The sequence below is a fragment of the Passer domesticus genome, chromosome 4 (genome assembly GCF_036417665.1).
Source record: "Passer domesticus isolate bPasDom1 chromosome 4, bPasDom1.hap1, whole genome shotgun sequence".
NCBI lineage: Eukaryota > Metazoa > Chordata > Aves > Passeriformes > Passeridae > Passer > Passer domesticus.
The window spans coordinates 49,163,559-49,189,423 of NC_087477.1; the positions used below are offsets into that span (position 1 = coordinate 49,163,559).

The following is a 25,865-nucleotide window of genomic DNA, read 5'->3' on the forward strand; positions in this document are numbered from 1 at the left end:
GAATAAGCGCTGTGGAACTCTTCTAAGGAAGAGAAAAGAAGCTGATCCATTCCGATGAATTAGTTAAATTAGGCTTTTTAGTTTTCAGCCAATGCTGGTGGCTGCAGCTGAGCCCTTTAGGCTCTGCTGGCTGTCAACAATGGAGTTGCAGATTTTTTTTCCTCTTAAAAAAAATAAATTAAACTGATGCTTGGTATCTGTGATAATTTTGGCCCCTCCTACTGTGCCAATTGAAACCACTCCCTACATAACCAAAACAAATCATTCCCCATGATTCTGAGGATATTTTACATTTCAGTACAAGCTTTTGTGCACTGAACTACATTTTGTAGATAGTACATTTTTAAAAATGAAAGTACTTTTTTAGGAAACAGATAAGAATGACTCAAACAGCACCTCATTTTCGGAGCTCAGAAGCACAGTAAAATCAATCTTGAAGCAGTAACCTGCTTCAATTTTAAATACTGGAATACATCATCTAATAATTGCTTTAGTATTGAATTCTGTTTTCCATTAGAAAATCCAATAGGTAGAACATTTAAATTGCTGTTAAATGTATTTCAAATTACATATTTATGAATTTAAAACTTATTAATCTGAAATCATAGAACAGACTTCAGATCTGATCTTTGAGTAGCTTGTTTTACTGTTGAGTAAATTTTAGCACAGGATTTATTGTACTTATACATATTCAGGTTCTGTATTTTTTATTTCAACTGTGCCTTCTTTCATGGCTTGGATGACTTATATTTCCCACTGGTTTGATGAAGATGATTGGTATGAAGGACAACAAAGAGTAAGAATTGCTTAAAGTAATATTTTCTCTTTTATTATTTTTGTATTTTTCTTCTTTAGGGTGCTGTTTATTTTTATATTGATAATATCAAAAGTAGTATTTCTATAGTGGTATAGGAAGAGATTTTTAGTTGTTTTAGTGAGGTCTTGAATCATAAAGACGGCATATCCAAACTGAGTTTTGGATATGAGTGAAGCATAATAAAGCATATTGAAATGAAGCATATTGAAAATAATCTTTCTAGCTGGATAAAAGGTACTGGAAGTGTGACAACCACCTGCTTACATTTTTTAGGTTGCATAATTTAACAAGTAGTAATTTTTTAATATGCAATGAGATGGAAAGCAACCATTTCATTTTGTTGTATTAGAAGGAATTAATATACCATGCATGGAGTAAAATAAAATAGTTATAGTTAGTAATAGGGTAAACCAAAAATATTTGGGAGAGATTAAATTCACCTAGGGTCATTTCCAAGTTGTATCTTGGATAGCTTTATGTTTTTATTAACATTTTTCTGAGGAGGAGTTGTTACTATGGCAACATTTGCAGGATAACTTGGATTTATTTTTAGCATTTATTAGCTGCATGTCTACAGCTGCTTTCATAGATTTATGGTGGGAAATGAATATAAGTCACATTTCTTTCACTGTATTAAACTCTCCTATGGTACCTTGTATTTCTGTGATTTCTTTTTCTTGTTTTCAGAGTATATGGTCAGCTAATTAGTTAGAATGCAGGAGATGCTAGTGAAAGCAGCTGCTTTCATTGTATTATTGTGTATTACTTGATAATGCCAGCTATATGCTCGTAAGTGTAAAAGAACTGGCAGATATTAATACTGTTCCACTGTTCTCATTTTACATGTCACTCATGATATGGATGCTTCAGATGTAGAATTACCTTTTAGTAGCTGTCATCAGGGATTCAGATGTGAGATGTGTCAAGAGGTAACTTTATCTGAAATCAGAGCAGTCTTGGCAATTTGCCAGCAGAAAAGCAATCTTCTGGTCGTTGTAGCTCTGGATTGGAAGATGAGAACAGAATCTTATGCAGACTCTTAGATGCTTCATACTGTGATCAGACATGGTTGTATACATATCTCTGTGTATTGCACATATTATCTGCAAACTATGACTAAGCAATACTCCACTGATAATGGCTTTATTATCACTGCTAGATGGTTTCATATTGATTAGGTGTATAGTCCAACACTGCTGGTGATTTATTGTTAGAAATATCAGCATTTCTCCATTCTTGCAGAATTGTATGGCTAGTATGGCTCTTTAGAGTATCTCATTAAGGTGGCACAATAAAGGGTATTCTAATTAAATGTACAAGTAGTATAGTCAAGACAGTCCAAAGCACTACTTTGTAAGACTTACTATGTTACATTTTTTTTAATGTTATTGCCTTATGTTTTCTAAGCAGGGTATCTATCTCGGAATGATACATTTGGGGTTTATTTTGAGTATTTGTTTCTGAAAAACAGTTTTGGGCTGTGATTTCAAGTTTCAAACTTTAAGGAAAGGTCCAAAACTTGTTCCCTTGTGAAGCCAGAGATGCTGTGGTTAAATCAGTTCTGGTAGTGAATTGGGTCCAGGTTTATTGTGGAGGTTTAAAATGACAGTGAACACTAGTAGAACATTTGTTCATTTCAAATAATCTTTTAAATCAGAGTATTATTTTTCCTGATCAGTGTCTGGATAAGCGAATGCACATTTTGAACGCTTGCTAGGTTGTCATAAGTAAGGAAATGTCATCTGCAAATTCTGGTTGCAAGAGTCCAGCCAAAGCTTCTGGTATTGTTGAGGAATCTTGTTGAAATTCAAAGCCTTGTCCTCTTCCTGGCTATGGTTGGCCTTCTGATTACCTGGGAGCTATACATGACATGTGTGCCATGAGTTGTATACAAAATTAGAAAAAAACTTCTCCAATTTTTGCAAGCTATACCGCTCAGTGGTAAGCCATCAACCAGCCTGGCACTTTAATAAGCAGTAGACTGCCTTGGTAGAATTCTCCTGGAAAGTATGAAGGGCTCCACTTGCATAGGGAAGTACATGTGTAAACCTACATAATTATTATACATTTTTCTACATTGTGACTGTCACTACTGTCACTACTAATATAGGCAGACTTTGTTCATCTTTTGCCCAGAAGCAGTTGCTTGAGTAGTGTGTGTTCAGAGACCTGCAGTAGTAACTGCAGTTTAGTAAACCATGTCAAGACTGCAATTTGGTTAGCATTTTGCGGTACTCCAAAGTAGGAAGAACTTTTGTTTGTTTTGTCAGTTTTCATTTTGTAAGTTACCTATTGGCTTTTAAGCTGTATACCAGAGTATTTCCATGTATACCAGAGTATTTCCAATTACCCTTATTTCATGGGTCAGGAAAAATTAATGAGAAATTAATTTCCTAACATGGCTATAATGTGCTTGGAGTTTCCCAGTTCCACTGGAAGAACACCAGTGCTAATTTCATTTGTGTTTTTACACGTGTCTCAGCGCTGTTGAGGCAGACATTGTCAGTCAGAAGTCATTTTCTGCTCTGGCTTGCAGACATGCCAACCTTTCTGCACAAGTTTGAAGACCTTTGTGCTTTTAGCAAGATAAAATGATTGTCCATTATCTGGTGCTGCTAACTGGTCCCACTGGATAGGGTAATGAATTTGAAACTCTGTGGTTTCCAGGTGACATTTTCATCTCCAACAGATTTCCTCCCAAGGATGGGTAAATATATCCAATGTTTTCAAGGAGAAATAATGTGATATAATGTATTTATATCACTAAAGATCTTACTAATTATTATGTTATCATTGATTTGCTGACAAAGATATTGGTAGCTTGGGACAGTAGTGTGGATGAGATATAACAGTTTTATATGTCAGACATACAGGAGTGACAGCAAGCTTTCCATATAAGAAAAGTGGCAAACCTGATGGAAAATAATGACAATAGAGTGAATAGAAGCAGAGGACACTAGCACTTTACTGCTTGTAGCTGTTAAGAATCTACACTTTGTATGCACAGAAGCATATTGATTAACATAAAGCTACTCTACATCCTCTTTTGTATGCATGCCATATTGCACATTTGGATAGGTCATACACCACATGGACCACAATCAAAGCACATGTAAGCATCTGTTGCTTGTGCTTGATGGTTAGACATTTACTGATACTGATAACATGCAAACACTGTATTGATAATGAAAGTGTTAAGTGATGGGTTTACAGACCTGTTATTATTCTACAGGTGTTATCGTATGCAATTGGGAAATACAGCGAGCAATGAAATACACCGAGTAGCTGAAGCAGAGAAAAAGGAGTTAGATTAAAATTAAAATTAAAATGGTGCCTGTTAAAGAGCTGCAGTTGCCAGGCTACTGGCACTGCAGTTTTGTGTGTGGTGTGACACAACACTCAGTCTTTTCTCCTGCATCCTGTAGTAACTGCATTATTTGGGAACATCAAGGTTTAGTTCCTCCATCTGTCAAGTAAAGTGATTTCATTCTACAATGAGAACAATATTTTCAATTTTTGGGACCAGCAAGGTGTTGGAATGAACATGGAAATTCTAAAGTGCTTTGCAAAAATTGATACCTATGCTAAGGTAGGGATTATTAGGCATTTATCTTTAAGTTATTGATATAAAGCCATGGTATGTATGTAGTCAATTCAGTTGTTATTTTTAAATAATATTTATGATATACCAAATTTCAGTTTAATGTGGTTGGTTGTTGGGGTTTTTTCTATATTAAGCAACAAGGAAGGACCTAGAATGTTTCTACTTCTGCCAATTGAAAAGAAATTGGTTTTTTTTGTCCTCCCTCTTTCTGCATCTCTATGGAAACTGCGAGCACACACTGCTAGCTTTCCCAATGTGGTATACGTTTTTTACATGCACAGGTTTGGTTTTTTTTTCATTGTATACTTAAGATCCAAATATAATTACTTGTACATACCTTATTTCAACATAAAATATTTTTACAAAGTATAAAAAATCTCAGTTGTATAAAAATGCACCATGTGTGAAATCATACATATTTTCAGTTATGCTGCATTTCTGGATTTTTGTCATTTTAATCAGGCTGTTATGATGAATACATCTTTCTCTTTTATATCCACTTACTCTGTTAATTATGCTTTAAAGAAATCTATAATGTTTGAAAAGATATGCAGGAAATTGCTTTAAGACGTGATACCTATGAGAGAGCAAGTCAGTATTCCACACAACCGTCATTTCTTCTTCTAGATACTGTCATTATGAATTTCAAGGCAAATGCTTCCTCTTGTAAAATGGTATATCATTACAAAGAGCAGGAAATAATAACAAGTTTTAAACAATAAATATTAGTAAATAAAATGCAAATTCTTTTCTGTAACAAAACTCAATATTTTACATATGTAATTTTTTTATGTATATTTAAATAGGGAAAATCTAGTCAAAGTTTAAGAATACTTATTAAGCATGAATTCTTAATCAGTGAAATAATTCTATATTACAGAGCAACATTTTTCATCTATAATTGAAAATTTCATCTATTAGCAGCATTTTTATAGAGATTACTGCAGAATCCTACAAGACAAACCTGTTGTTACTCTGAAAGAAAAATCTGTGGAATTCTGTTTTAGCATCTGTAACAGATCTTAGCTTTATGGCTAATTTTACATGTAATTAAACTGCAAATTAAACAAGACTTAAATAATATTTTCTTACAGATTAAAACTTCATAAAATCAAGAATTCTTAGCTCCCATATGAGAAGGTAAAAAAGACTATCTGTACAAAGTGAAAAAAATCTTTTATTATTATGAAGTAAAGCCTTATGCAGTCTTAGGTTCTATATAGTTGCAATTTTTTATCAATCTTACATTGATGGTTTTCAGGTGGCAAAACTACAAACTAAGCCTATGATAATCTAATATTTTACAGCTAATTCTCTCCTACTTCACCATGGCCTTTTTTTTAACTTTCCTTATCAATTTGCTGATATACCATTGTTTGCCCTGGAATCAAGAGCAGAACCCAAAATTTCTAGTTCCAGGTATTCTATGCTTTCCTAAAATGGTTATCTAATCAGCTGGAGGATCAGCTGGGGGACTTTAATCTCAGTAAAAGTGGTTGCTAATGATGCCAGTTATTTTTTCATGGGAACTAGAAGAAGTCCACTCTGAATGCCCCAAATGAAATTGTTTCTCTGCATATGTGATTTACACTTTAATTGCACAGAAGGGACCGCTGGAATTTGCAATTTTACTGAACAGTAAAAGAACAATAAATTGAAAAATTAGAAGTTTGGAGACTATTTTTGCCACTTGATGATGCTGATTCTTTAAATAATTAGATTAATTTCTCTCTGGGGAACTCATATAATTTAGAAAATGAGATGGATTGCAAAGAAGCTGCAAGTTTATGCAATTTATAGAAATGCCCTTTCTGGAATCTCTAATTTGCTGCAGAAGTGAGAAGAATAAATATTATTGACAGACAGAAAGGAAGTCTAATAGCCACAGCTCTAGTGTGCAACAAAGCTATATCTTGTAACTTGATTTTCTGTATGTTTGTGTTCTGCTGTTGCAGTCTCTTTTACCAAAATTTTCAAAGGTTACATGTGAGCATTTCATTTCCTTCAGTCATTTGGTACTCACTCAGAATGTTTAAGCACTTTAACTAGGGTCAGTGATATCTTTGAGATGATCAGTCTCAAACATTCAACTGATCCTGATTTTCTGCTGAAGAAACCCCAAAATAAGTCACTCTCAATTTTTTTTCTTTTACTTTCACACTTTTCAAAGTGAAAGAAACATGATGTTATGAAATTTGCTACCTATAATTATTCATTACTGTTTACTTGTCAAGCAGATGCACCAAGCAGAGGAGAAAAATTAAAAATAAAATTAATAATTCAACTTTATTTTTATCCCTAATATAAATGCATTAAAATAAAATTTTGATAATATTTAGGTAACCAGTTTTTAGTCAATACTGACCAATAGGTTCCTTTGGGTTCTGTAGATCACTACTGCAACACCCGTAAAAAGTTTGTTCTGTATGTGCCCTAATACTACCATCATCTAGAAAAATATTTCCCCCTCTATATATTTGACATCAAGTAGGTCAAGACTGATCTACAGCAACACATCTGTGCTAAACTGTTGCACAGCAAAGCATTGAGTAACCAACCCTTCTACTTTATCAACAGTTGCTCCGTCAAAATGCTTGATTGCTTTTGAAGTCTCCTTTCTCATTAATTCCCTCTCCTTTGTGGAACTTGAAATGGTACCTAACACTTGGTAAATTTAACATAGCTCTTCTCCTCTTTCAGGATTATACTCTTACCTCTTTGACCTAAAGATGTCATCCTCGTAATATTTTTCTACCTAATGTCCCCCAGTCCATTAATCTATCCACAGCATAAATGTGACCCTGAGACATTCTGTTACTAGGTAATGTGTTGACATTATCCTGAATGAAATGGGGGGTAGATAAATTATTGGTCTGGCCCAGCAAAGCATTTCTTGCATTTTTATGTTGAAGTCAGTGTTCTCATTCTGAGCACAGCTGGCACTGTGAGACTTGTTTTGGACAGAGAAAGCATAGTTTGCTGTACTATAATGTTACCCTAAGCTTTGCTTTTGATTTTTCACAGCTTGCTTCAATGTTTTTTGTTAAACAGTAATTATTAAAATTTAGAAAGCTTCTCCAGAAAAGATGATAATAAGGAGGATAATATGATAAAGAGTTGTTCTATGCAAGTAGTTTGAAGACCTTTCTACATGTCAGTTTTACTTAAAACTATTAGTATATGGTTTATTTTGTCTGGCTGTCAGTGGGAGATGAATGGGAGACCAGAGGAGGCATCAAACTGTAATAGAGAAAGTATTGAACCAGACCACAGAAGAAAATGGACATGATGAACAGTTTCAGCTAGTACAAATCAAGAAACTATTCAAGTTTTTATGGGTGGGATCCCCCACCTCCCCTTTTCTTCCAGCTGGATTGTTGTGAATGGTATTAGGCACCCTTTCTTGTGTGGCACTGAAGTCTCTGAAGGTCTACTTGTATTTATTTTGGATACATTCATTTGTATCTCATGCGAGTTATATTTTTAAAGTAGACATTTATAAATTATTTATGGGAACAAAAATGTATTCTATTCTTTAATATTCTGTCATCTTGGAGTCTAATGAATTTCTGTTTTAAAGGCAAAAATGTCACATGTGAAACAAGTGGGACTTTTAGCTGCTGGATGTCAGCCATGGAACAAGGATATATGTGCTGCTAGTGGGGACAGATTTGCCTACTGTGCTACCCTTGCTGTTTATATTTATCAGGTAAGATTATTCTTGTTTATCAGTCACACTGTAACATTGTTGTTGATCTCACTTTGAACACTTTCAAACAATGTTTCTGCAATGCTTTTGCAAGTATGGTTGCTGCTAAGAAAATGTCTGTGTAAAGCTCGATATTCCATTCAGGATACCCTTGAAGTTGTGTGTGTCAAGAATTATTTTTAGAAGACAGGCTTTCAGTGTAGCAAACATTTGAGATGAGTGAAGCTCAGTGATACAAGACTGGGTTCTGATGGAGAAATTAAGTAATTCCACAATTCCATTTGAAGCTGTAGTATAAAAAAGTCTTTTGCACAGTGGATTAAAATGGTTCCAAGTTGTGAATTCAGTGACCCACCTTTATTTAATTTGGAGCCCAAACACCTCAGCACTGTGGTCTTCTGAAGTTTGCAATTGTTGTATATCAACACCTAACTAACAAACAGAAATGCTGTTACCTGGAATTTTCAGATTGAGAAATATGTGAGGAAGTAAAGGATTTACTTTAATTTTAAGAGTTATACAGGTAGTAGGATTAAATTAAACAAAATTTACTTTGTCATATTTGGGCATTTTTTAAATATGTATTTTTAACTGTACAAAGTAATTTTAAAAATTAGAAGGATTTCAAACTCATCTTTATATTCTTTCCTGTTTACCCCCTTGGAGATTACTAAATTATTGTTACCATGCCTATAAATAATACATTTTAGGATTGTTTGAGTACACTTCTAAATGAAATAATTTTTAAGTGACAGGAGGATAGACATAAAACTGTTTTTTGCATAGTCAGATATTGGGCAACCCTTCTTTTCAAGTCAATGTATGAGAATTTATTTTATTGAGATGTGAGGTACTGGCAATAGTTAAAAGCACTATAAATTAATCCATAATCTAATACTGTTATATGAAGTATTCTCCCACCCAGAGGTATTTAAAGTAAGTTTACAAAAAATGTGTTTCTGAAATGAATTTTACTATTTCTTTAGCTGGATCACCGATACAATGAATTCAAGCTCCATGCAATTATGTCTGAGCACAAGAAGACAATCACAGCCATATCTTGGTGTCCCCACAACCCTGATGTGTTTGCAAGTGCCAGTGCAGATAGTTTAGTGATCATATGGAATGTGAATGAACAGAAGGTTGTGGCCAAGCTGGACAATACAAAAGGTATTTTAGACATGGAGATGTGTTTTATCCATACAGCTCCATCCATGGGTATGAGAAATACTTGATATAGTATAAACTCTATAGTTGGTAGGTTGGAGATTTAACAATTGCCTAACACAATAATAATTGCCTAACACAATCTGACAATATTCTTGTCAGATTTGTTGTCATTCATTCTAGAAAATAATGATAGTTTATTTGAGTAAATTGCCTTCAACCATCTTGTATTTGATAAAGACATTCTTCTTTTTCTCTAAAGAACTTAACCAGTTCAAGAGTTAACTTTGCTAGTGATTTCTTGTTGAGCAGGGGAGAAAAAAATCCCAAAACCAACTTTATTTTCATCACTGTATAAAAGGATAAACAATTAAATTTTAAAATAATAAATTTCACAATGACTTTAGCTAAGTGAAAGCAAATAAAAGGTAGCCTTAACAGAGTCAAGTATAAATCATCAGTGAATTTGATCAGCAGCTTTTGTTTAAATACCCTAATGCTTGTCTACCTGAATCTTATCTCAGGCCTTGATACTGCTGGAGATAGTATTACAAGTCTAAGGGGTTAATCATCTGTGTTACAGTTACATTTCCATGCCAAGTTTTGATTCATGTCATTTAGGTAAAACCAGTGCCTGTATTTCTGTTCTTACAGTCAATCTCATCAGGTATCCTTGACTCCTACATTTTGGAAAGTGAGTGCGACACAAGAACAGTTAGGATCTCAGGATCTAATAAGCTATTTTGGGACTCCCTACTCTGTTCTCTACAGAGCATTTGGGAATACCTCTGGAAATCTTTTATATCTTGCATATCATGCAAAAGAAACTCCACAGTGATTTGATCTATTCCAAAAGAAATATTGTATCAGTCTATGCATAAATATAAATGCTGGTACTTATTTTTCAATACATGGATTGTTAAAAAATCTACAGGAAGAAATGTTATAACTATTTTAATATTTTTTGAAACTAATTTAAGATAATATGTTTAAACCTTCTATTGATTTCTCTTTTAGTCCCTTTTACTCTGCCATATAAAAGTGTCTAAATACAGTTCTAAGTTTTCAGCTTGAGGAATTTGTCTTACTGTCATTTAGTCCTTCAGGCACACATTATTAAATTATGAGGATTAATAGGGTTGGAGACATTAAGATCAAAATTCTTAAATGGGACTGCCTACACTTAGGTGATAGACAATGGAATTAAAACTGTCATGTATCCAGAAGTAAGCTATTGAGAGTTCCCTTTTATTATGGAACTAGCATTAAAATTTTGTCACAAATATCTGCTTCTGTTAAATTTATCACTAAATTTCATTGTATTTTGATAAAAAGGCATTTTGAAATTCTCAGTATTTTACTATCTTAGTAGTAAATAACTTGGAGCAAAACATAGTAGTGAATGAAATTCTGAATGAATGAAAGTATTGCTTGCAGTATCAGGCTTATCCTCTTTCAAATGTGTGATTGACTTTGGCACTGATGAAGTATAGATATCATTAAATACAGCCCATCAAAGTAGCAAAAGAGTAATTTGGGAAATTATTTTACTTCCTTCCTCTAGAATTCTAGTTTACTTTTACACTTTAAGATGTTCACACACTTCTCTAAATTTCAGTCTAGCAACTTCTATGTAGAAAAATTATTTCTACTGTTTTTCAAGACAATTGCTGATACTGGGTCAAGGAATACTATATTGAATTTTGTGTCCTGGTTCTTATAAGGTTTACCTGTGTGTTTCAGGAATTCCTGCATCCCTTGGCTGGTGCTGGAATGCAGGTGATGCAGTTGCATTTGTGTCGCACAGAGGTCCACTGTACATTTGGACTATCTCAGGACCTGACAGCGGGGTAACTGTGCATAGAGAAGCACATAGTTTCTTGTCAGATATCAGTCTGTTTAGATGGCATCCAAAGAAAAAAGGAAAGGTGGTATTTGGACATACTGATGGAAGCCTATCTATTTTTCAACCAGGTAAAAACTCATATGACAAAATATTTAGTTTTATATATGTATCTCTTGTTTCTCCTTATGTAATTTTTCACTTTTTAAAATCAGATTCTATCATGTAGGTGCATGCATAACATATTTTCTCAATTCACAATATTCCTATTCCTTCCATATCACAAAAATATGCTTTCTTAGATAAAGAATGCAGAGCATTTTCTTTATGTCTCCTGCCTTTTGAGACCAAGATAAGACTGCATTTTTTTCACAACTGCAGTAAACACTTTTTTTTGCAAATGGTGAAAGCCATGATCTTCTACTGAACTATATTTTCCTGCAAGTTTGTTTTTCTGAATGGAAAGACCTGAATCTTTTATTTACTTTCCTACTTTTGCATTTGTTCTGGAGTCCTCTGTTTCATATTCTAGAATCCTCTGCAATTTTATAGGTAGAATCTCACCTCATACTTAATATTATCTTCATGGTTCTGTTCTGTCAAAAGATAGATGGCAAAATATTTATCTCTTTTTGTCTGAAATCCACCACACACATTTGTGCATACTTTATAAATAGTCTAGTCTTCTGCCAATAAGGTGTCGTGTTAAGCTCATTTGAAGGTAATATTTCACTTGTTTTCATAGTTTTCTTCAAAGGCAGGTATCTGTATTAAGTTGACTATTTGAATTTTTTCCTGACTGCTTCTTCCTTGAATAAAAATTGATTTTCAACTGTGTGAGAAAAACTGTTCTTTAAATAATGTGTTAATTTTACATAGAGTTGTTCTTCAACAGCCATACAAAATTTATTTTTCTTCAGTTCACTCTACTAAGTTGTCACACAGGATGTCACAGAGATAGATTCTCTTGTTTCTGTAGTGCTGACTGAATTAGCACTGGCATTGGGAAAAGAAAATAAATGTTAATATGATAACAACTAAGTATTTATCAGACTGATACTTTTCGTGATGTCTGTCTAAAATTATTTGAATATGAAAACAGAAATAATAGGAAAATATTTAAAATATCAAAATCATGTTCTGCAAATGAAAATAGAATGTAGGGTAAAAAATCTAGGGAGTGGCAGTTTTGTATGTGCTACAATTCAAGTCGCTGTAAAGAAATTGTTTAAGGAAAATTATTTATTACTTTTTTATATATTTATTACTATTGTTGGGGATAAAATTGCTTGCATCAACTCAAAATTTAAATTAGATTATCACAGAAATGCTGCCTTTCTCTGTATTTAGGATAGTTTTATTTATTATTGTAGTATTACACATCTTTATTAAAATAATTTTAAAATTTAAAAGATATACAAGTTCTTTCCTGTTCTCAGCATACATAAGAGTCTTCATTTCCTACAGAGAAATAAAACTTGGCAGTTTATACGCAGCTGGGTGAAAATCTTCTGCATAAGTAGCAGACTACACAATGTTTGTTTTCACTGCTGTTATCTACCTAGTTTCTGTTCCCATGGCTGTGTTTTCTTTCTTATTAACTCTAGACTATGCATTCATGTAACAGAACATTTAGTGTAAAGAAAATACATGCAAGAATATAAGACTAATACCCAATGCTTAGGGAGGTTCAATGCAGTCATATAGAGCCAAATGTTTTCCCTTTCATTTGTTCTCAAAATAAGCAGAGCTTACTTAAATGACCTTTGACTCAGTTGCATGATTCATACATGTTCATGTCTTCTTTTAACGGAAAACAAAAGTTAACAGTTAGGGTTTGCATGAGGTTTGCTTTTAGACTCTTTTTTTGCACAGGTAAAACTGAATGCCTCTTAGATAGATACTCTCATACTCTCCCACCAGGTGGTTGTACTTTCTTGGGGCTGAAGTGTTCGAAAATGGATGGCTTCAGTCACTTGAGGACTTTTTGGTTCTTGTGTAGCTAGCTGGAAAATGGCAATTCTGCTTTGTTGTCTGTTCTTGCTTTTCATTTCAATGTTGATTTGCAGTAAAATAAAAAGGTGACCTGTAATGTAAGCAGGGAACATTGTTTAAAAAAAGTGTGAGTTCTCAAGTTTTTGGCAAATTAAAGCAATTATCATACTTCTGCTGTTATTCCCAATGCTTCAGAGGAGTGAAAAAAAACGGACTCACAAAATTGGTTTATGTTGTTAATTATTGTGCAATCTTAAATTATTTCTCCCATCTCTGGTACCTGATTTTATAAAGTTGCCTTAGAGTAATGTGTAGGAGCCAGTACTAAAATTGAAAATTAGATTGAAGATGAATAATGGAAGGTGTAGATTCCTTATTTCTAGAAAAGCGGTATTTTTTTTAATAAGATCACAACTTCAGAAATACAGATCTATGTCATTTGGACTGTACACTGCCTTATACAACTAAGATTCATCTCTCTGTAAAGAGAAAAAGTGGGTGATAAATAGGATATTAAAAATGTGGGTTTCAGTAATATAGAGCATAAAGTGAAGCATGTAGTCTTTTTTGTAGGTGTCAGACTAGATACTTAATCTTCTGTTTTGGCTATGGAATCTATAAACACTTCATAGCTGCACACATAATTTTAAAGAAGAAAAAAATGTCTAAAGGCAGTTCTTCAGAAAAGGCCTTTACTGCCACAGTGTTTTTCTGGTTCTTACTGCCTTTATTTTGCCTGTATTTGCTGTGGTGTGAAGATTTACTTGCACTCAAATGGCTTGTATTTTATGTTGTGCTGCAGACCTTTAGTCACAGAAATCCTTAGAACAATGTATATGATTTGACATACTTTCCTTTCCTATAAAATTATGTTTATAAATCTGACGTGTTTCTGTTTCCTGCTGTATTAAACATAAAGTCAAATCTGATAGAAAAAGTAATTCTCTAAGTCAAATATTGCAAAGACAGCTTCATTATTTTTAGTGCTGCAGACAATAGAGCAGGCTAGTAAAAAATTCAGAGAGGAAAAAATCGTCTTCGCCAACCTTGTAACTATTGAAAGGATATATTTGAATTAATTTTTAAATAACCTGTTTTCTTGTGCTCTTTCGAGGTTCTAAAAATCAGAAACATGTCTTAAGACCAGAATCTCTTGAAGGAACGGATGAAGAGGATCCAGTTACAGCTCTGGAGTGGGACCCTTTGTCAACTGATTACCTACTTGTTGCTAATTTACATAATGGTATTCGACTAGTTGATTCCGAATCTCTGTCCTGTATCACAACTTTTAGTTTTCCCAGTGCAGCAGCATCTGTTCAGTGTTTAGCCTGGGTTTCTAGTGCACCTGGAATGTTTATAACTGGAGGTAAGGCTTTTATTTCCTGATTTATACAAAGATAACAAATACAGGACTTGATACTCCAAGTTTGATTTTTCTGTTTGATAATATTTTTACAAGTAGAAGCATACATCAATTGTACATAAAAAGACCATAACACGAAACCGAAAAATAATAAATCTACACTGAGCAGATTTTTAATGTTTTAAAAATAATAGCTACATAAATATGTGACTTTCTACAATTTTTTATGCTAAATAATCTTTTCCTTATGCACGCTTTAGCAAAAGTAAATATTAATTCCTTTGGGAATAGGAATTAATATTTATTAATTTGTACTAATTGATATCACTTCAGAGATTTAAAAAATTAAAAGAAAAGAATCTAATGCTTGCCTCTTTTCTACACCATAGTCATTATGGCTCAGGTTGAACTAGTGAATAAAGAAATTAAGACTGGCAGAATATTTTATAAAAAGAGAGGTAGAATTTATCTGTGTTTAAGTAACTAATTGTTGTTAATAGTGATATGGCATAGTGGTGAATGGAGGATAAATAGGATGCAATGGATGTTACACTAGATGATCTCCAGAGGTTTCCTCCAACTCTAACTATTCTATGATTCTATCGAGTTGATAATGCCTGCTTATAAAATTATTCTTAGGATTTGAAGTTTAATTCGCTGCTGTATTTTTATATAAATCAGTCCTCAAACCACACACTTCTGTTTTGTTTTGTTTTTTTAAACCTCAGATTCTCAGGTTGGTGTGTTACGTGTTTGGAATGTTTCGCGTACAACACCTATAGATAATTTTAAATTGAAGCAAACTGGTTTCCATGGCTTGCATGTGCTAAGTTCTCCTCCAAAAAAAAAGGGTAAGTGTAATTTTGATTGTTATTCATTATAATGGCTGCAACTTAAGAAAATCTTATTTATGAGTCCAGATCAATCTCTGTAGCATTGGTCAGCTATTTAGTTCTTAATTAAAGTACCTTCTGCTGCTAGTGGATTAGACAAATGTATAAAGGATCAAGTACTTTATAAGGTCCTTCTTTAGTAGGCCAGGTTTCATACAGGAATTCTCCATTTCTTTTGTTTTAAATCTTATTCGAATACAAGCATTTTACTCTTTATAATTTCACTTATTATTGAAGTAAGAAATAATCTTCTCTCTTTGTCTTTTGCTTTATATTGTTAAGCATGTTCATCACAGTATCCTACTAAAAATCACCATACGTCTTCAACAAGTGAGGCTGTTCCTCCTCCAACTTTAACCCAAAACCAAGCATTTTCTCTTCCTCCTGGTCATACCGTCTGTTGCTTCATGGATGGTGGAGTGGGGCTTTATGACATGGGAGCCAAAAAGTGGGATTTCCTTAGAGATTTGGTATGGTTCATCTCTGTCTTTCAATAGAGAGTTTATATGCCTTATGCACTTTCTTCTAACAGCATATAACTGGAGAATGAAGTCTTTGCAGTACTGTAGAGTAGTTTCTATTGTTAAAGAGAGCCCAAATTTCTAGAAAATAAAATGACAGTTCTGAAGTTTAAAGTAATCTTTTATTGAAAATTACTGAATTCTGTTAGAAGTATTCTGACAGTTTTTGGGGTTTTTTTTAAACAGAAATAAAGATTTACAGACTTGTTTTAGGTTCTTTATTTTTTTGAATGAAATTTTAGTTTGATGATCTTCTCAGAAATTTTCTTCAATGGGTTTTCTATAATTCAGAATAAAAGTTTAAGTCAAATCAGAGAGCTGTATGGTGAATACACTCAGTTTAACGTTACAAAGAATTATTAAAATCTCTTTGAAGCTGAAATTAGGAAATAGGTTCAATATATATTAGATGACACTTTTCTTAACCAGGCTTTTTGTTATTGGTTCTTGAGTATATTTCTCTTTTCTTCTTTCCAAGTTCCCTTTTCACTGAAAAAAAACCCCAAACAAACAAAGCTCAAATAATTTTCAGCTGTACTCTCATATGCATTTGAATAGAGGCTGCTTGTTGATTTTCTCTTTCCATTTTTATTTGGTTTGGTCCTGTAAAGAAACTGAAGCTTCAAAAAAATTCTTACGTAATACTTGTGTTTCATATATTTATCAACTTAAATTCTACAAATGCGTATCTTGGAAATCAACCAATTGCTACATTAAAACTGATGGATTGTTAAGCTGCAATAGAGCATAGACTGTATCTAGAAACACAGAATATTCAGTGTGGTACTAGACAACTTGTAGAACATGTTTAATATACCAAGCTTTGCTTTTTCAATCAGGTACTGTTTACTGAAAGGGAAAAACTGTTTCTGTTTTAAAAAATTAAGGTTTTGTTGGGTTTTTGGCTTAGTTTTTTAATACAATATTTTAGCAACATAATTCCAAGAGAAAATGCTAACAAATTCCTGGTATTGTGTACCCTGTGGTTTCAGGAAATAATTTTTCTGGTTTTAATAATAATCTATGAAAGAGCTTGTTATAGTCTACGTTATTTTATGCCTTTTAATTTTGACTGATAAGCCTAAATATAAAAGGGTTTTGAAACTCTTAATTGACCTCAAAATTAAATTAAATACATTGTATTTTAGAGTTTGATCTAGAGTTGGACTTATGAAGAAAATCAAATGTAATAAAAATGGATTAAATATTTGTTTCATTTAAGGGACATGTTGAGACCATCTTTGATTGCAAATTCAAACCTGATAACCCTGATCTTCTTGCTACAGCTTCATTTGATGGCACAATAAAAGTTTGGGACATAAATACTTTATCAGCGGTTTATACATCTCCTGGTAATGAGGGGGTTATTTATTCCATTTCTTGGGCTCCAGGTAAGAATATTTTGCAGTATGTCTAAATGTTCTTTGAATTAGCATTAACTGCAGAATTTGTCATATAAAGGTATTAGTTTTATATAGAAAGGCATCTTCCAAGGTTTAAACAAAACTTAATTGTCTGTGAAACCAGTAGAACTCAATGCTTCAAACTTTGCTGAAGCTTACCCTTCTGAGTAATGCTCCCAGTATTTCATAGTCAGAATGGAGGGAGGAAAATCACTGGAACATTTCTAACATGGCATTTTGCAGATGAAAAAATGACTTGCTTTGCATGAGAAGCAGCTAGTTAAAGGAATTCAGATTATATTTTGTGCTGAACATAGTGGAACGTATGTATTTTGTTCTTTTTCTTACTTCTTTATTTATTCTGCAAAGAATCTACTTTTTCTTTGACAAATCACTGGACTCACTGGGAAGTTTTGTTTTCAAAGGTGTTCTGTAACCTGCTTTGGTGTATCTGAAAATACACTTCTGACAGCTGTCAATAGCTGACAATAAGTTGACTTCCCTGTTGTGTTTTATTTCTTTGGACAGCAGATGTATCTTTTAAAAATCTAAATAATTCACCTCTCTCTTCTCACCTGCACTTTTAAACTCTTAAGAAATAATAACTGACAGAAGAAAAATATTGTGGTGGGCAACTTAATGTAGTCTGCATATGTGAAATAAATTTGCATGTTTTCATTTCAGAGAGTCTCTTGCGCCTTATGTATACATCTTCGCAAATAATTTGTCTTGCTATATGGAAATCATGCAATATGAAATACAGTGCTTATGCTTGGTTATTTAATTTTTTATTTAATTTTTTTAATTTCATTTTTTAATTCAATTTTTAGTTGCATCGCACATTGAATCAATAGTTTGCTGCAGGAGGGGTGTTGCTTTTGTTTGTTTGGGTTTTTTTTTAAGTAAATTGGAAGTACATGCTTCAATTTTGTTCCTTAGCACCCTGTCCAAAAGCTCCTGTGCCTCCCAGACAGAACTTTTGCTGCTTCTTTCACCTTACAGTTCCTATCTGCTTTGTACTTTGTTCCTAATATGTAATATAATGCATGCCCTCTTTTTTTTTGTCTCAGAAGACCTTTGAAAAAACTGATTACTCCTTTTTTTCTTTTTTCTCCCCCATCATTCTCCTATCCAAGTTTATTCCCATTTTGTATATTTACCTTGCTACATGACTCCTGCATAGATTGTCTTTTCTGCCACTGAAGCTTGGAATAAAATAACAGTCTAAACTTTCCTATAAATCTGCTATTTAATGAAAAGCATAGCTATATTTGGATAGAGAGTCACTGTGGTGAGAAGGCTCTGGTGGCTTTTGGATTAGGCCTTAATTGAATTTTCCGGTTCTCACTGTGCAGTTTTGTACTCAGATTTTCCACCCTGTAGAATGTGGTTACAGATTCAGAATGGTTACATTCTTGATGGTCTTAGGTGCAGCAGTGGTGCAAGATTAAGAATACCGTTAGGTGTTCTCTCTCATTTGTATGATTTGTCTTTATATGTACAGAACTTTAAAGGAAAAGGCTTGAAGCATTGAGGTTACGTCTCTTTCTGTTTGAATCATACGCATCGTGATCATTAATTTCTTACATGCAAGACTTTTAGCAAGCATTAAGACACTTTTTACAGGAATACAATTTTTATTTGACCATTTCTCAAAACCAGAATGTAGAAAAACAGGTCAGGCTGTCACTGAAATTGGTGTTTGTGACTTAGTAGCAAATGCTGCCCCTATACTATGGAAAACTCATGTTCATGTACCATTGATGTCCTATGTTCATATTACGTTTCTTCAACTTAAAGTAGAACTACTGTCAAAAAATATTGTGATTTTATAATTATTGTAATATTTTACAAACATCTCTCTTTAGGAAATCTTAACTGCATAGCAGGTGGAACATCCCGAAATGGTGGCTTTATCTGGGATGTTCGAAAAGGCAAAATGATAACCAGATTCAGTGAGGTAAGATGAGTTTACTACTTTTTTTGTCTATATGAAATGTAAATTAGTCATTCCCTCTAGTGTCAATAAATAGAAATGGCCAAAGGACTTATGTTTTTAAAAGGTGCTATAGTATAAAAATTTATGGAGTTATGTAGGTGCCAGTTTACGTGTGTGGCAGAAGTATTTTTACTTCCTCAGATTGGATTTGTGATATGAGAGTGATGAAGCAGCAGATGGACTCCATTATCTTAAAATTGGTCCTATATGGATACATGGCAAAAGCATTGCTGATTCCTTAACTGTGTAAACATATATGGACATACAGAGCTTGATACATCCTAAGTGTTGCCTCACACAGGGGCAAATTCCACCTATGTCACTTCCTGGCCTGTCTTTCCTAAACATTGTGCAGCCTTTTGTGGCAATATTTCAGCCATGTGAGCTATCCCACTGTGTCTTTGTAATCACAGTGCAGTCAAAGGCCTGTCACTGTCACAGATCTCTAGTTCATTCAGTTTATTCCCCATACTGCATGTGTTGGGGTACCCGCACCTAATAGAAGTATTTGATTCTGTCCACATCCCAGTGGAGGTGCAAAGGGATGTCCCATAGTCCTGTCTAGTGATTATGTCTTTGGCTGCTTGTGCTTGCTTCAGGTACTACCTTTTAAGGCTTCTAATGCTACTAGAGTGATTTCTATTGTTCTCTCCTTCCCTGCACCTTCCTCTGGCAAGCCTGGCCCTGGTCTCTTTCCAAACTAGTTTAAAGCTTTTGCAGTGAGCCCTGTGAACTCTTGAACTAAGCTCCTTGTTCTCTTTCTTGCCAGCAGGCTCGATGTTATATAAACTGACCCATGATCAAAACCCCCAAAACTGTGCTGGTAACACCAGTATCAAGTCCAGTTGTTCATCTGCATCATCTTCCTGTTTCTTGCCACATCACTCCCTGCAACTGGCAGGACAGAAGAGAACACAACTTGAGCTTTACATCCCTTGAGCCGTTGCCCCAAGGCCCAAAGGTCCCTCTGGATTGTCCACAGTGTTCTCTATTTAAGCTTCAGGTTTATATAGTTATGGATTGCTCATTCTTCAGCTTGACCCAGTTTTGTCTCTTAGATGCTGGAGGCTGTAGCAGTTTTACTACTTATCTCCATAGTCCCAATGTTTTGGACTTGGATTCTCAAACATCCAGCTTATATTGGGTACTCATTATAATGTGGTTTTGTACAGTATACTGTACTGGGAGAAAAGGGCTGAAGACCATAGGAGAATAAAGTAAAAAAGATGAGTCAATAGATGAGAGAAAAAGGGGTGAATTATTTCTTATTGATAGGTATTTTGCATTTTTTGAAGCATGGAAAGAATGGAATCTTCTGCATTGCCTGGAGTCATAAAGATTCCAAAAGAATAGCAACCTGCAGCAGTGATGGATTTTGGTGAGTGTTATTGGAAGAAAAAAAATTGCTAAATGCACTTCTCAAATCCATAAATTTTGACAGTACTCACAGTAATTAATTTAAAAACTTTTCTTTCTGGACAAAACTTAAATTCTATTTCGCTTCTGTACTTGTTAGGGTACATTTTTCATGACTTTAGGAAAAAAATAAATGTTTTCAAAAGGAATAGTGTCTAAGACACACTGATAGTGAAACTAAATAGTTATTTTTATTTGGACAAGAATATCCTTCTAGGTTTCTTATCTGTAGATGATACTTTTCAAAAGACAGACAACTTTTAAAATTTTTTTTTTAGTTTGCTGTTTCAAGGACTAAAAAGTACTATTTTAGAATGAAATAATTCCAAGTGTATTATCACAGGGTATAATACCTCATTTCTGAAAATGCATGAATGTCCATTGAAACCAATTTTGCATATATTGTGTTTCAGTACAAGAGATTTTAAAAATATTTCTTCATTTGTTTCCTCTGCTACCTGTGTCATTCCAGCTCGAATATAATGGGCAGAAATTTTAGAAAATAATCAACCTTCTTTTTAATTCATAAAGATCTATTTGTACCTTAAAACATTACTACAACTTTGATTCTGGGCAATGAGATCCTTTCTTGAAAGATGTGCCATAGTGAGCATCTTTAAAGCCTCTCTGAGGAAACATAGATAACTTAAGTCAAGTTAGATGTTGTAAAATCAACATCCAGTTAAATGTTGTGATTGAAGGGCTGATATTGTATGTGGCTGTTTCTCCTGTTCTTTGTGTGTATCTTTTTGCTCTCTGGTTTATTTGCACAGAATAAAACTTAATTTTGGATAGCCTACCCAGAATGTATTCTTCCTTATAATATCACATTGTGATTGCTTTCAGTATTATTCGAACCATTGATGGCAATGTTCTTCACAAGTACAAACATCCAGCTGCAGTGTTTGGCTGTGATTGGAGTCAAAACAACAAGTAAGTAAAAATTAACCCAAAGAATTGACAATATTTACTATTTAAATAGATTACCAGTAAAGTAACACAAATGTATCTAGAATGTGATATTCACTGTGATAGCAAAACACTGAAATGATCTGTTCCAAAGTAGGATATACCTATAGCAGCTCTCTCTTCCCAGTAGTATATGTCATTGACTACCATGAACTTTCTTAACTTTCAAAGGAGCATCATTTCATATTGATGAGTGGAAAAAATATTATCTAGCTGAATATATAATGGGGGGGGGAAAGACATTCAATACCAGGAAAGAGGGGTGTAGATTGGTGTCCTTGTAATGACTGCTAAGGAGAAAATGAAGCAGACAACTAAATACATTGTGATTATATGTAAATTTTGTAGATAATTCCTAATAATGACATGACAGTTTTTTGTCCAAAAAAAATTTATAGTAATTCAATTTAATAGTAGTTGTGTATTTCGGGCATAGTTAGACAAGTGCAAATATATTCCTCATTGCAACTAAAGGATCTTTATCAGGTTTTTTCTGATTTAGTTTTTTTAATTGGATTATCAATAGCTACATCTTGAAGAGATGAAGGAGAAGTAAAAAATTGCTATTTAGAAAAAAAAATTGCAAATTTCACATAATTTTTTTTTTTTAAATTTAAAAGGCATTCATCATCTCTGTGACCAAGGATTTTGCTGTTTTTATTTTGCAGAGATATGATAGCTACTGGTTGTGAGGATAAAAATGTTCGTGTTTACTACTTGGCAACCAGCTCTGATCAACCATTGAAAGTTTTCACTGGGCATACTGCAAAGGTGTTTCATGTACGGTGGTCTCCTCTCAGAGAAGGAATCCTCTGCAGTGGCTCTGATGACGGGTGAGTATTTCTGAACTATTAGAAAACTTAAACCTCAAGCAGGACTATTGGAGAAACTCACATCTTTAATTGTAATGGTGTTGTCAATACTTAATAACCTAAATCTCTGGCTTGTTCAGATCCAGGTTTTAGCTCTGCTCTTAGCTTTATGTAGTATTTGGACAGCAGGATCATTATCTAAAATGGTCACAACTGCTGCAGTAGTGCAAGTTTCTATGTGCATTCCCAAAAGTAGGGTCAGTGCCTGATACTGTTACTGCAAGGAATAGCACAAGGAGGATACCACATGCTTGCATTACATCTGAAGAAACAGGTGCAAGAACTGCTCTTATTTGATATTTTTTGAAAGTGTACTTAAGTAGAATCTGCAGAGAATTTTAATGAATATTGGATCCTTCTGGTTTTTGACTTGATGCCATTGCTTTGGAGGGAGGGCACATCAGTCCATGTAAGCAGAAGGAAGCATTTTTCTATGATTCTAAGCCACTTCCCTGCAGAATATACAAAATATTTTTGTAAAGGATATTTTGTAAAGTTTAGAGTATTGCTTTCCCATTATCATTCAAGGTTTGTTCTTAAAGCAAAATCTGTTAATTCATAGTGTAGTGATTCATGACAGAAGACAGCTGGATAGCAAACTTCTTGGCAATAAAATACATTGAACAGGACTGCCCCTAGAACTGAACCCTGAGAAGCATTGCTGCTGACCAGTGCCAGCCAGATTTAGCCCCTTTCACTACAACTCTTTAAGCCCTGTTGTGATGCAAGTAAATATTCTGATAAATTTAAAACTTAAAATATTGCTGAAGTAGAGTGCTAATTATGTTTCAATAGGTGATCTGAGGTAGATTGTCCTCTTTTATCCTGTTTCAGAACCGTTCGGATATGGGATTACACACAAGATGCTTGTATAAATGTTCTTAGTGGACATACAGCTCCAGTACGAGGACTGATGTGGAATCCTGAAATTCCTTACCTTCTAATATCTGGCAGTTGGGATTATACAATTCGAGTGTGGGACACAAGAGATGGAACGTGTTTGGACACAGTTTATGATCATGGCGCAGATGTATATGGTAATATCTTTTAGTTTTTTTAAAATTTCTGTATTGAAATGCATTCTAATAGGGTTTGAAATTTTTAAAGTAGTTTAATCAAACGGGTTATTACATAAACTTATTTGACTACGCTTTTAAATATCCCCTCTACTAGGATTAACGTGTCATCCTAGTCGTCCATTTACTATGGCATCTTGCTCTCGTGATTCTACTGTCAGACTCTGGTCATTGACACCTCTTATAAACCCTCTACAAATAAATATCATAACAGACAGATGTTGGGATGATATTATTGGCAATACAGGTAAGCAAATTGTATAGGCCATTGTTTTAATTTTCTTTATGTTAATATTCCTATTCTTTTGGTTGTTTTTTATTTTAATTTCATATATAAATTTTTGTGTGTGTTAGATCGTGCTGTGGAGTCTGGAGCTCCTCCTTTGCTGTGTGGTAAAGTTTCCAGGGATATTAAACAAGAATTGGAAAAATTGTCAGGAAGTCCTCGAGGAAAAAAACTAAGGTGGTTTTCAGAATTTTTTTCAGTAAGTATTCTGCAAATTTAGGGATGTTGTCAATGTGCATGAATTTTTTTCTGAAGTCAATCTCCAAAACTGAGATTTCTTTTTTCTCTACCATTTTTTTCTCTCTTTCTTGAAAGGATCTTAGAAAATAGGCAGAAATAAGTTCATTTCCTAACAGGTCAGCATATAAATGATTGAATTGCTTGTCAGTTGTGAAAAACAAATTTCACTAATTTAACTTTGCAAAAAACAAACCAGCTTTTTGTAAAGTTAAATGAGTGAAATAATAGAATTTTCTATAGGAAAAGTTAATTTGACAGCAATTTGCTATTGAAAAAAATAAAATTATGTGTTTAATCAAACTGCATTACAGTTTTTAAAAGAACACCCTCGTTACTGTTAAGTTTTGAACTGCCCCAGTGTCTGTGCCCAAACTGCTCTTCATGTTTGAGAAACTATAGATCCAGATGACCTGTGCCTCAGTATCCATCTACTGCCTTTTCTCCATTGCAGAGTAATATTTTCTATAAATTGCTGCAGCCTCTCAGTGCAAATGAGTTTAAAAATGTGTGTTCCTGTGAATTCTTACCTGAATAGAAGCTGCACTTGAGGTACAAAAAGGACCAAATTACTTGGAACTACAGGTTCTACTACTACTGAAACTTGTGTCAAACACTGTTGTAATTTAAATCAAAACACTGACCTAAAAAGACCTAGTTCATCCAAAATATTTGGTTTGAGTTCTAGCTAAATTAAAGTGTATAATTTAGAAATGATGAAACAACCTTTCTCAATTTCAAACTTAGACATTTTCTTTTTTTGTTAAAAATATGTTTATGTTTTACAGAAGTTATAAATTTTTATTTCCCTTGTTATTTGACATTAAAACTGTTTTAAGAATACTAGAATTTTACAGGAGCAAAAGCTTTTTTGATCAGATATGGGCAGTGCTTTTTGAGTCCCAAAAATGAGGTATTGTGCTAAACTGTGAGGAGTCTAGTAAGAGTTTTAGTGGACAGAAAAAAAGGAGAGTAATCTCTTTTTTTTTTTTTAGTGGGGGGAGGGGAGGTGGGAGAGTGAGGTTTCCCTAGTAGGATTTTATGGTTCTTATCAGCTCAGAAATAATTTGACTTCTAAACTTGTGATCCTGTTATTCTTAGAACAGCTTCTTTAGGTCAAAGGTTTAATGATTTTTTTAAGCTTTTGAATACTCACTCTCTTCTAGACTTCATTCAGTGTTAAACTGTTGTCCTGTTTCTACAGAAGTATTGATTCAAAGGCTAGACCAATAAAAATGCTTAAAATTTATTTTTAAAAAATTATTTTGTGCATATATCATTATACTATATGTGTCTATTTTAAGATGTAATATTGAGATAGTAAACCAGGTAGTGACAGTCAAGCCTTGAAGCTCTTTTCTACCTGGCCCATGCCTTTGTTTTACAGAAAGCAGTAAACAGGTCCTGGGTCAGCTCCTGCATGGCAGCAGCTGACTGTTGGTTTGTGCCAGCAGTAGATACAAGATAGCTTGTATTTATTTAAGAGCAAAAGGGAAAACTAATGGTGAGCCCTCAGCCATGTCTGCACATAACCAAATAGGTTCATGGATCTCACTATATCTTTACAGCCTTCAAGAGGACTGAAAGACTTGTAGTCTCTTGAATTGACTGATGTTTCCATAATAAAGGTTCTAATAATCAAATTGTCTGAAATTGTATTTCTTGGAGTTGACTGACAAATGTTTTCCAATATCT

The 25,865-nt window shown here is 33.7% G+C and overlaps 1 protein-coding gene across 12 annotated transcripts in view; it reads left to right on the forward strand.

Moving 5' to 3' along the window:
• WDR17 (WD repeat domain 17) overlaps window positions 1–25,865 on the forward strand; it is a 55,016-nt gene that overhangs the window by 10,740 nt on the left and 18,411 nt on the right. For 3 of the 12 annotated variants that reach the window (XR_010361224.1, XM_064417738.1, XM_064417740.1), the window contains exons 3-17: window positions 696–796; window positions 8,002–8,130; window positions 9,117–9,300; window positions 11,041–11,271; window positions 14,250–14,501; window positions 15,227–15,349; window positions 15,674–15,861; window positions 17,135–17,303; window positions 19,184–19,275; window positions 20,610–20,692; window positions 21,577–21,663; window positions 22,368–22,532; window positions 23,406–23,608; window positions 23,745–23,894; window positions 24,002–24,132. Coding sequence is in view for 11 of the 12 variants with exons in the window: in XM_064417738.1 (XP_064273808.1) it covers window positions 731–796; window positions 8,002–8,130; window positions 9,117–9,300; window positions 11,041–11,271; window positions 14,250–14,501; window positions 15,227–15,349; window positions 15,674–15,861; window positions 17,135–17,303; window positions 19,184–19,275; window positions 20,610–20,692; window positions 21,577–21,663; window positions 22,368–22,532; window positions 23,406–23,608; window positions 23,745–23,894; window positions 24,002–24,132 (2,253 nt within the window). In the remaining variant the exon portion in view is untranslated. Of the gene's footprint in view, window positions 1–695; window positions 797–4,072; window positions 4,407–5,728; window positions 5,841–7,121; window positions 7,243–8,001; window positions 8,131–9,116; window positions 9,301–11,040; window positions 11,272–14,249; window positions 14,502–15,226; window positions 15,350–15,673; window positions 15,862–17,134; window positions 17,304–19,183; window positions 19,276–20,609; window positions 20,693–21,576; window positions 21,664–22,367; window positions 22,533–23,405; window positions 23,609–23,744; window positions 23,895–24,001; window positions 24,133–25,865 lie in introns of those variants that run through there. The other 9 variants (XM_064417741.1, XM_064417742.1, XM_064417749.1 and 6 more) reach the window with 7 other exon arrangements.